The sequence below is a fragment of the Salvelinus sp. IW2-2015 genome, linkage group LG17, assembly GCF_002910315.2.
Source record: "Salvelinus sp. IW2-2015 linkage group LG17, ASM291031v2, whole genome shotgun sequence".
Classification (NCBI taxonomy): Eukaryota; Metazoa; Chordata; class Actinopteri; order Salmoniformes; family Salmonidae; genus Salvelinus; species Salvelinus sp. IW2-2015.
Genome location: NC_036857.1, coordinates 29602917 through 29614875, shown reverse-complemented (window position 1 = coordinate 29614875; position 11959 = coordinate 29602917). Strand labels below are relative to the sequence as shown.

At 43.6% G+C, this 11959-nt stretch overlaps 1 protein-coding gene across 1 annotated transcript; it reads right to left on the bottom strand.

Annotated features, from left to right (window-relative positions):
• Window positions 1-7229: 7229 nt before the first annotated feature.
• Window positions 7230-11536, bottom strand: LOC111976768 (translocon-associated protein subunit delta). The gene is made up of 6 exons (XM_024005880.2): window positions 11381-11536; window positions 9437-9555; window positions 9288-9362; window positions 9056-9145; window positions 8410-8475; window positions 7230-7945 (listed from the first exon to the last, which is right to left on the bottom strand). Exons 1-6 carry the CDS (start codon window positions 11424-11426, stop codon window positions 7841-7843), a joined length of 501 nt encoding a protein of 166 aa, XP_023861648.1. The 5' UTR covers window positions 11427-11536; the 3' UTR covers window positions 7230-7840.
• Between the last annotated feature and the right edge of the window lie 423 nt (window positions 11537-11959).

The following is an 11959-nucleotide window of genomic DNA, read 5'->3' as shown; positions in this document are numbered from 1 at the left end:
TCTCCTCTCCTCTTCCGGACCACGCCCTGGATAATCGACAAGTGGGATCTGGCATTATCACACGTCACAGCACCACTCAACTTCACCGTGGGATATATGCACCAGGAGGGCCTTCCTTCCCTCATCATCATGCACCAGGAGAACCTTCCCTTCCTCATCATCCTCGGCCTCCCGTGGCTTCAACGTCATGACCCCACCATCTCCTGCTCGAGGATGGAAGTTACCGACTGGGCACCCGGATGCCGGAAGACCTGCTTTCCCTTGCCCTGTGGTTCCACATCGGTTGAGAGTCCTGTGGTTGCCCTCCAGCCCGACATCGCGGAGGTTTACCAGGATCTCTGGGAGGTGTTCTCCAAGACCCAAGCCACCTGTCTCCCTCCTCATTGCCCCTGGGACTATGCCATTGACCTGCTAAAAGGCTCTGCGCCACCACGTAGCCACGTCTACCCTCTGTCAGTGGCTGAGACCGAGGCCATGGAGGAGTACATCCAGGAGGCTCTCCAACAGGGTTTTGTCTGCTCATCCTGCGTTGGCAGGATTCTTCTTCGCGACCAAGAAGGATGGGGTCTGCATCCCCGCATCGATTACAGAGGTCTCAATTCCATCACCAATAAGTATCATTACCCTCTCCCGTTGGTACCGGCCGCCATCGAACAGGGGCCAGCTCCGCAGGGCCCGTTTTTTTAGGAAGCTCGACCTACAGAGCACCTACAATCTTATCCGCATCCGAGAGGGGGATGAGTGGGAAACAGCCTTCAGCATGACGTCTGGGCACTACGAGTAGTTGGTGATGCCTTATGGACTAGCCAATGCTCTGTCAGTTTTTCCGGCGTTCGTGTTCAATGTGTTCCGGGACATGATCAGACACCAGATGGTTGTGTATATCGACAACATCCTGGTCTACTCGGCCACCTTGGAGGATCACATCGCTAATGTCCAAGTAGTCCTAAAACACCTCCTGGATAACCGCCTTTATGTTAAAGTGGAGAAGTTCCAGTTCCATCAGGTCGATGCTTCCTTCTTGGGATACCAGATCAGCCCGCAGAGGGTGAGTATGGATGAGTTCATGGCCAGTCCCAACCACCATAAAGGGACTCCAATGGTTTCTGGGGTTTGCCAACTTCTACCGCCACTTCATTAAGAACTTCAGCTCCATTGCCTCTCGTCTCACCTCTCTCTTCAAGGGTGGTCCTCGTAAGCTGGTGTGGAGTCCTGCAGCCGATGAGGCCTTTCGTGTATTGAAGGGGAGTTTCACCTCCGCCCTGTTGCTGAAACACCCAGATCCCATGCTGCCCTTCGTGGTGGAGGTGGATGCCTCAGAAGTGGGCGAGGGAGCCATCTTGTCCCAACGCCAAGGTAACCAACAGAAATTGTATCCATGTGCATACTACTCAAAGAAATTGTCTCCTGCAGACAGGAAGTATGACATCGGCGACCGGGAGCTCCTGGCGGTGAAGTTGGCATTAGAGGAGTGAAGACACTGGCTGGAGGGCACCAAGGAGCCATTCCTCATCCTCACCGACCATAGGAACCTGGAGTACATACGGACGGCGTGGTGGCTAAACCGCGCCAAGCAAGGTGGGCCCTTTTCTTCACTAGATTCAACTTCACCCTGTCATATCACCCAGGTTGTAAGAACATCAAAACCGATGCCCTGTCCCATCTCTACGATTCGGGAGAGGTTCCGATCCTGAGTGCGACTATCATTACACCATCTCGAATCGTTGCTCCTATGCTTTGGGACGTAGACGTAGTCATCCGCCAGGCTCTGGAGAGGGAACCTGCACCTGCTACCTGCCCTCCGGAGCGCACCTACGTCCCTATGGGGGTAAGGAATCGGCTGTTGATCTGGGCACATACAACCCTCGCCGCTGGACACCCAGGTATCACCCGCACCATTCAATCTCTCCCTGCTAAGTAATGGTGGCCCACATTGGTGGGGGAGGTCGCCCGCTATGTCAACTCCTGCTCCGTATGTGCCCAAACCAAATCTTTCTGGAGCACATTGTTTCCAAACGTGGTCCTCAATTCACATTGCGGGTATGGAGAGCCTTTATGAAGAAGCTGGGGGCCACAGTCAGCCTCGCATCTGGATACCAGCCTCAGTCCAATGGGCAGGCCAGTGGAGAGGATCAACCAGGAGCTGGAGAGGTTCCTTAGGAGTCACAGCCAGGACCGACAGGGGGAGAGAGTCCGGTTCCTTCCCTGGGGGGAGTACGCCCAGAACTCACTTAGTCACTCCTCCACCGGGCTGACTCCCTTACAGTGTGTCCTGGGATATCAGCTCCGTGGACTCCGAGCCAGACCGAGGCTCCAGCGCTCCGTCCACCATCAGAAGTATCAGGTGGACCGCCACCGCAGTGAGGCTCTCGTGTTCCCTCCTTGTGATCGCGGGTACTGTCACACCTAATCCCGCTACGGCATTCGATGTCGCTGGCAACAATCATTACGCTCACATGCTCCCTGTCATTACGCACACCTGGATATCATTATTTTCTTGATTACTCTCCCTTTATTTAGCCCTCAGTAGCCATCAGTCACTAGATAGTCTTGTTTTTATCCACGTTCTGTACGCTTCTCGTGTTTTGTTTATCATTTATCATTATTATACTCACCTTCTGCACCTGACTGCCGGGTAATACGTAACACCGCAAGCTGTTTACATGCATTTAACACCATTCAGGTTTTTTTTTGCCACCTATTTTCCCAACTTCAATCAGTTAAATCACATTGTTCAAATGTTTTAATTAAGTTACAAAAGTAACAGTCCTGGCTGAGACCCGTATGTAAGTGCACCACGGCCACTTCACAGTTACAATTCAGCCAAAGTTTTATCTGTATGCTCCTATTTTATAAAAGAAAAAGCACAGGCTATTTGTATCTCACAATTTATAACGTTATTGCATCAAATGTGTATGCTGCTTAATTTAAAAAAAAATGTCATGGCGACAGTGCTTCAAACAATGTCAGAGGAAAAGCGGAATGTCAACTAATGTACTTGATGAGATCACACTTTTGTTATTCCTCATACTTTGCATGATAATTCAGTTTCTTCATGATTTGTTGTCAAATATGCAGCTTACTAACTGCGGTTGTTGTTCAAAAGGTCACTATTGGACAGAATGACAATTTATGACAAGATTTGTTCAAATGTAAAACCCTTTTATTTTCTTTCATCATAAAAAGACAAGATTCTCAAATATGCAGGCTGTATATGAGTAGCTTCCACAAACAATTTTTAGTATGAAGTAGCCTTTATGAAATAAAAAGGTTGGATATCCCCGCTCTAGCCCAAACATTCAAATATGAGCCATATTACTGGAGCTACCTTTTATTCTTTCTATTGTAGATTCAGGTCTTAATTTACGGGTATATATAGCTGCCCCAAAAAATGCTAATTTGATAATGATATTGATGAATTAATAATATGTTAGCAATATTATTTTTATGTGAACATAATTACCAAATTGAAATGCAAAATTCCAGTGTGGATTTTCAAGTTGACAGTTCTTGTTCAATGCTCTAACAGAGAACACTGCCATATTAAGAAAAACAATTGTTAAAATACAAATAAAAGTTCACATTTGTAACTGTACTACATTATTGTGATCACATTATTTGTGACAAAAAGAAGATGAAAACTTAATGTGCAATTTAACTATGCTTTTTCTTAACCTACCAAGTCCAAACTCAAATTCAAATCCTTATTGAGTAAAACTATAATATTCCTCCCATTTTCGATTTCATTTCCTCATTGTCATGCGTTATCCTGGCCACATTCTTAATAGTTTGGCCTGTCAATCGATCACTATTGGTGGGATTTTCAGGGAAGGGAGTAGATTAGTAATCTAGTCATTAAAACCCTTTTTCAATATAATTTATTGCATCAAAGCATAAGCAAAATAGCTGTGTTCTTTTCATAAATATGGATTCCCCCTGTTAAGAAAGTGTAGACTTAATAAACGCAAAAGAATTCTGGGCGAGGTCCCCCAGCACCTCCCCCCCGCCCTCCTAAGCTTTAGTACCCCCACTTTCAGACAAAGGCAGGCGCCCATGGTTGTAATGACATAATTTTTGCCATAATTCAACCAGTGATGACGTTATTTCAACCAACTATTCCCACTGGGTTGTTCACGTGTTAAAGTGACCTATTGATATACAGTACTGTAGGTAGGTCAACTGACTGCAGAGGACAAATATAGGTGGTATTAGTCCAATGTGTTAGTCCCAAATGTAACCCTATTCACAATATAAGGCATTTCTATTCCCTATATAATGCACTACTTTTGACCAGGGCCCATATGGCTCTGGTCAAAAGTAGTGCACTAAATAGAGAATAGAAGTGCAATTCTGGACAACATCTATAGGTTGATGGTGTTAGTCCAAGAGGTCCTAGCAACGCAGCTGAGGGGCATTAGATAGAGAGCAGGGAGGCAGAAATGAAGGGTTAGCCATGTCAGTATGTATGCATCAGTCCAAGGCTTTGACGTTTCCCTTCCTAGTCACACCATAGCACAGGAACAAGCTTGGTGATAAGGGAGTGTCTTTCATGCATACTGTCTCACATACATGCATGTGCACAGAGGCATACACACACGCACACAAGCGCATGCCCACAAACACACACACACCACGTGTTATTTCAGATGTTTCTGAACTATTGTGTTGTTAAAGCAGTTAAAGAAAAGATAGATATGAGAAAGCTCATGTGTACTTTGTACATTGTTTAGGTATACAGGAGAGTGTACTGTATATCGTGTTACCTGGACTAAGTACAGAGTTTACATAATTCGCTTGGATAGACAGAGGGAGTTACAGTTACTGTGTTCTCATAAACCAGTGAAGTTTCAACAATAGGCCTATCCCATGCGATAAATCATATATACAGTATATATACAATATAATACTCACTGTCACACTGTCTGGTTCACAGCAAAGAAATCACTTATTTAGAAATGCTTCCTTGAAATCCATAGATAAGCTTAGACTAGACACTGCTACTGTATAGAGACCAGACTCTGCCATAGAGGCATATGAATCATTCACAATGTGTCATGAATGAAGGAAAAAGTTGAGTAGCATAAAAGATAACACACAAAGTTAAAAATGAGGGTTTCATCTACAAGTAATCCGCAGACCAACCTATGAGATGATGGTGTTTCAGCTGGAGAGAGAGGGAGTGTATGTAGCAACACGGTTCAATTATGATGGTAGTGAACCACAGACCTGCAGCACACAGCTGCCACACGCTGTCCAGTCGGGAGTACTGCAAATAACTGATGAAAAACAACTTTTAATGAACCCGACTCTACAGTGAATCAGTGGAGGCTGCTGAGGGGAGGACGACTCATAATAATGGCTGGAATGGAATAAATTGAGTGGTATAAACTACATGGAAACCACGTCTTTGATGTGTATGATACCATTCCCATTGACTCCATTCCAGCCATTAATATGAGACGTCCTCCCCTCAGCAGCCTCCACTTAAAGGTTGACCTAAAATAACTACATTACTTTCTTAGAAGACAGTTGAGAACAAACCAGCCAGACAGATTTGACAGTAGAAAGAGAGAGATAAAGAGAGATCCAGATTGCAACAGCCACTTAAAATCAGACTCCTTCCTCAGCCAGTCTTGAAATGTAGAGCATGCTCTCTCCTCCACTATCAAGGCATACCCCGGTGTGACAGTTATTCCCCTGAGCTTTCCCCTGCAATACTAAAATAACCACTGGTTCCATTAAGGGGTTGTGTCCTAAACAACACTCTTTTCTCTTTTTAGTGTACTACGTTTGACCAGGTAGTGCACTATACAGGACATAATACACCTTTTGGGACACAACCAGGGTTTTCAGCCTCCTTATATGCATGCATGTGAACCTGTTTACAGCAATAGGAAGGCCTAGATGATGCAGGAATTTATGGATATGTTTACCACATAATACCACACAAAGGAGCGAGGAGATGCTGAGTATGGAGAAGAATAGGTTGCTAAAGAAGACATCATTAAGGAAAAACTATTTATGAGAATTCCTTTACAGAATTTGTGGTATACATTGAAGGGATGGTGTTGAGTCAAGGGGTATATACGCTATATATATGGCACACCTTATTACCTACAGGTAACTGACAAAATAAAGGAAACACCAACATAAAGTGTCTTTAGGGCGTTGGGCCACCATGAGCCAGATCAGCTTCAATGCACCTTGGCATAGATTCTACAAGTGTCTGAAACTGTATTGGAGGGATGCAACACCATTCTTCCACGAGAAATTCCATCCTTTGATGTTTTGTTTATGGAAAACCCTGTCTCAGGCTTCGCTCCAGAATCTCCCATACGTGTTCAATTGGGTTGAGATCTGGTGACTGAGACAGACATTTTTTACATCGTTTTCATGCACGTCAAACCATTCAGTGACGTGTGGATGGGGGCATTGTCATCCTATGGGGGCATAGCCATGTTAGCCAAAATAATGGCCTGCCCAGCATTTTTGTTCAACACCCTAAGAATGATGGGGTGTTAATTAACTCAGGAACCACACATGTGAAAGCACCTGCTTTCAATATATATTTGTATCTCTCATATAAGTGTTTCCATTATTTTGGCAGATACCTGTATATAGTGCAGTGCAATACTTTTGACCAGAGCCCTATAGAGTGCCATTTGGGACACAGCTATGATAAAAGCCTGTACAGTTTAACAGGCATCCTATGTAATGTAGCAGGCAACACATCCCTCAATTTCCTCACCGCTAAGGTCATGCTCTACTTCAGGGGTCTTCAACAGGCAGGCCGTGGGAATTTATGTTTTTCAAATACTATATTAGTATACAGTACTTTTATTCATAAATGTGGGTTTTTGAAAACTCTGGGGTTCTTGCGATCAATTTGCAGTTTACAAATTATATATAGTTATGATCAGGCTCCTCGACCATATGCTCAAGAAAAAAATTGTCCCGCAGCTGAATGTAGTTGGGGACCCCTGCTCTACTTTATACTCTAGTAGTAACTCATTTTAGTTTGATGCATCGTAGTGTGGCATTGGATAATGTTTTGCCCCTAAACGTAGATGTGTGCAGCATAATTGAGACACAGTATGAGAAAAGCAAACCATTTATTCATTTGACCACCAAGCACAAATAATCATCAATTCTTGAATATTTGGCCTCTTCAGCCAGCCAGTGCAACAGTTCCATGTACTGTAGGTAAGACACAGCCAGTCAGCAACTCCCAAGTCCACAGTGGCATCAGACTCTTAAACACCAGTGTCCATATTCACAGTATCTCATCGTATGAGTGCTGATCTAGGATCAGTATTGCTATTCAGATCATAATGAATAGAAGATGGGGGAACTGATCTTAGATCAGCACTCCTACTCAGACTCTTGTAGATACAGAACCAGTCATTTTAGACTGTGTAGTGTCAGTACCAATGAAGGTCCTTCACAAGAAAGACCACAGAATGATGAACACATATTCTTGTCTCTCGGATGCCAAGTCCACCAGTAGGTAAACAATAAGCCTGAGGCTGTGAAAGGAAGTCAGTGTTGGCATATAGAAACAATCCTTTAACTTTCAGGACCTGGGTTTGCGTTTGAACACAAAATTACTGTGCTCAATTTAGTTAGTGGGGTACATCGGGTTTGATTGAGGTGTCCAATTTTTACCACAACTTGAGAAAATGCAATGGCTTCTTCTGCTTCAATTTTTTTAAATAAAAAATATAAAACAACTAGTTCCGCATCTCGAAATGGATGGTGGCAAATTGTTGTTCTGGATTGGTAGAAAATTCAACAGTCTTTTAGAGTTCCAGTTGCAGAGAATTGTGGGACTTGCAGTCCTTTATGTCTGGATGGTGCTTTTAGCGTTGAAGGCCAGGTAGTAGAGCAGGATACCGATGAGAGCAGCCATAACCTCAGTAGCCACCCACGGGCCGTTCCATGCACCCTAGAAACAACAAGACAACGCAGCACCAGTTAGGAAGGAATCTCAGATGAGAATGAAAAACACTAAATACAAGTGTTCCATCATGTGTGAAGACACATGGAAGGTGCAACACAATTGATAAATGTAAACAACTGGTGACACCATTTTTGAAGACTGATGTGTTTGACAGAACAGTGCTACTTTAACTAGCAAAAATGTGTCTGAGTTTTGTGTAACTAACATTTGCTAGCTAGATAAACATCTCAGCTAACTGTGGAAACAATTCACGTATTTCCCGTAAGTTTGCGGCCCACTGCTGTTTGCTACCAAATACAACACCGTCTCCAAAAACGACAAGGTGCCTCCAGTAGTGTTTACTCTTCTGCCGTTTGTGACGTCTCCATTTTCTAAGCGTAATGCGTATACTATAGACATGATTGTCTTTCATCGAATATTCATTTGTTATTCTGTCTATGCTGACTCACCCTGTGATCCACGTTGACAGAGAAGAGAGGCTGGATGGAGTCACTACCCTCATTGTTCCTCTGGGCCTAAAAAACAAACAAACAAATATAAACACACACAATTGCATAAGGCTATAGATCCTATCTGACAGTATGCACAAATATTTTACTCTGGACTTACACTTGCAGAGATAATCAACAATCAAGACATTGAGATCTCCCCTGGTGGTTGTATCTTTCAAACAGCATGCATAACCAGTTATTTTTAGGCAATGCCAAAGCTTGCTAGCAAGAGCTGCGCTCTCACGATTGGCTATCGGGTGGTCACGTCAAATAAATTTGCATAAACTTCGGAAAATGTGGAACTCTCTTGCTGTCTAATCACCAACCGGTAAGCCGCTGTCTCCTCCTTCCATTGAAAATGACTGGTAGGTAGATCGCTGATTATCTTGCCAAGTGTGAGTGATGCCGCATTCATGACCACTAGGAACCTCTGAGTAAAAACGTGGAAACTTTTTTTTGCGTAGAGCTTCGTATTCGTTGATTCTGATACTTTCCAAGCAGGAAACTCATCTTTCTACGAGTTTCCAAATTTCAGGGTTGTCTTGAACGTGGCAAAAGTCCCCAGTTACACTCATAGCTAGATGAATAGGAATGAAGAACCTACCTTGCGCAAAGAGCTATAGGACTCCTCATCGAAGAATTTGACCTGGTATGTACCGGAGCTAGCCTGTTTGTGGGGCATGCTCCAAGACACCTGAGAAACACAGAGAGAGACAGAGCGAAGACATGACAAACTAAGTCATAAACCCACAGCATGTGCACGGAGGCTCAAGTGACTCTTGTTAAGTGTATATTGGACATCCATAGTGTATGTCCACATCATACCCATCTCTTACCTGGTACTTGCCAACATCCTGGCCTCTGGTCACGGGGAACTGTCTGCCATTGACGTCAGCATACAGAGCCACACTCTGTTGAAGAAAGATACACATTTAGAGCGTGATGAGAAAAAGAGAGGTGTGTCTGTCGTGTCTAACTACAGTACCTGGGCTCCATTGGCGCAGGCCAGGCTGAGCTCCACGATAAAAACAGACTCAGAGGAGATGACGGCATCAGAGGTGGTGTAGGCAGAGGGGGTGATCACAGGTTCTGAACAGCTCTCACCTAAACAACATGGGCAGAAATGACATCAAGCAGTCTTTGCTAGCTACCTTAATGTGAAGGTACTGTTAATTTCTACTCTCAGAGCCTAGCTAGTGCATAACAAAATAATTGACTTAGCTAGCCAACTATCTGGTGGTGCAGATTGATAAAATCTGCAAAATTGGGTTGAATAGAATGGCTACTGTAGCTAGCCACCTAGCTATCCAACCTTGTTAGCTAACATTCACCTTCTTATCCAGCTATCCAAATACATAGCTAGCTAGCTAATACAGTGCATTTGGAAAGTACTCAGACCACTTGCCTTTTTCCACATTTTGTTACGTTACAGCCTTATTCTAAAATTGATTAAATAAATGTTTTTCCTCATCAATCTACACACAATACCCCACAATGACAAAGTAAAAACAGATTTTTAGAAATGTTAGCAAATGTATTACAAATAAAAACAAATAAGTATATAAGTATTCAGACCCTTTGTTATGAGACTTGAAAATGAGCTCAGGTGCATCCTGTTTCCATTGATCATCCTGTTTCTAGAACTTGATTGGAGTCCACCTGTAGTCAATTCAATTGATTGGACATGATTTGGAAAGGCACACACCTGTTTATATAAGGTCCCACAGTTGACAGCGCATGTCAGAGCAAAAACCAAGCCACGAGGTCGAAGGAATTGTCTGTAGAGCTCTGAGACAGGATTGTGTCGAGGCACAGCTTTGGGGAATGGTACCAAAACATTTCTGCAGCATTGAAGGTCCCCAAGAACACAGTGGCCTCCATCATCCTTAAATGGAAGAAATGTGGAAACACCAAGACTCTTTCTAGAGCTGGCCACCCGGCAAAACTGAGCAATCGGGGGAGAAGGGCCTTGGTCAGGGAGGTGATCAAGAACCCGATGGTCACTCGGACAGAACTCCAGAGTTCCTCTGTGGAGATGGGAGAACCTTCCAGAAGGACAACCATCTATGCAGCACTCCACCAATCACGCCTTTATGGTAGAGTGGCCAGAAGGAAGCCACTACTCAGTAAAAAGGGACATGACAGCCAGCTTGGAATTTGCCAAAAGGCACGAGAAACAAGATTCTCTGGTCTGATGAAGCCAAAATATAACTCTTTGGCCTGAATGCCAAATGTCACATCTGGAGGAAACCTGGCACCATCATGCTTTGGGGTTGTTTTTCAGCGGCAGGGAGACTAGTCAGGATCGATGGAAAGATTAACGGAGAAAAGTACAGATATCCTTGACGAAAACCTGCTCCAGAGCACTCAGGGCCTCAGACTGGGGCGAATGTTCACCTTCCAACAGGACAACGACCCTAAGCACACAGCCAAGACAACACAGGAGTGGCTTCGGGACAAGTCTCAATGTCCTTGAGTGGTTCAGCCAGAGCCCGGCCTGGAACCCGATCGAACATATCTGGAGACTTGAAAATAGCATCCAACTTGACAGAGCATGAGAGGATATGCAAAGAAGGAGAGAAACTCCCCAAGTACAGGTGTGCAAAGTTTGTAGCATCATCCCCAAGACTCGAGGCTGTAATCGCTGCTAAAGGTTCTTCAAAAAAGTACTGAGTCAAGGTTCTGAATACTTATGTAAATGTGATTACGTTTTTTTACATTTTTTATATAAATTTGCAAACATTTCTAAAAACTGTCATTATGGAGTATTGTGTGTAGATTGTGGGGGGGAAATCATTTCATCCATTTTAGAATAAGATTGTAACGTAACAACTTGGAAAAAGTCAAGGGGTCTGAATACTTTCCAAATCCACTGTAGATTTCATTGACGCTAGCTAGTTACTGTTGCAATCTCTCTGAAATTACTCACCTGTGCACAAGCAGACAAGAGCAAGAAACGCGGCTATTCTGATCATCGTGGCTGATTTCTCAAAAAGTCTTTAACACGACAAAAGACTTGTGCAGCTAGTTATTTCAGCAGTTGTTGCAGACACTTCTTCCTTCAAAAAGTCTACGTCAGCTTTTAGACGGTTGCACTGTAACGCACCATATCAGCGCAATGCACTTACAGCGCAATGCACTATGGGAACGTGGCTGTGTTAACACGTCACCTCACGGAGACTATGAAATGTATTTTATAGGCCAGTTAGAATAAACTACACATTTCACGGTGTCTCACTTAAGTAAATAAGTCTAAAACATACTTCATGGTGGTAAAAGTATATTCAATATAAAAGTACCATTAAAATATGGATGTAACAATAGCAGATGCGCATTTCTGGGTTATTTAATTCCAGGTAGCATAGCCTAAACGTGTTTCTAGAGAGAGGGAGTTGTTTATCACATCCAAGTTGGATTAAATAAAATCGAATTCCTGTTTGACTAACCCTCCTTTGCGTATTTCATTCCTAATCATAACCTAAATCATACTTCTACTGACAACCAGTAT

Excerpts from the sequence above, each read along its gene's own strand:
- LOC111976768 (XM_024005880.2), bottom strand. The coding sequence starts at position 11,426 with ATGATCAGAATAGCCGCGTTTCTTGCTCTTGTCTGCTTGTGCACAG. Across the intron at positions 9,146-9,287 it reads AGGATGTTGGCAAGTACCAG|GTGTCTTGGAGCATGCCCCA; the intron begins GTAAGAGATGGG and ends TGTGTTTCTCAG. Across the intron at positions 7,946-8,409 it reads CTGTCAACGTGGATCACAGG|GGTGCATGGAACGGCCCGTG; the intron begins GTGAGTCAGCAT and ends TGTTGTTTCTAG.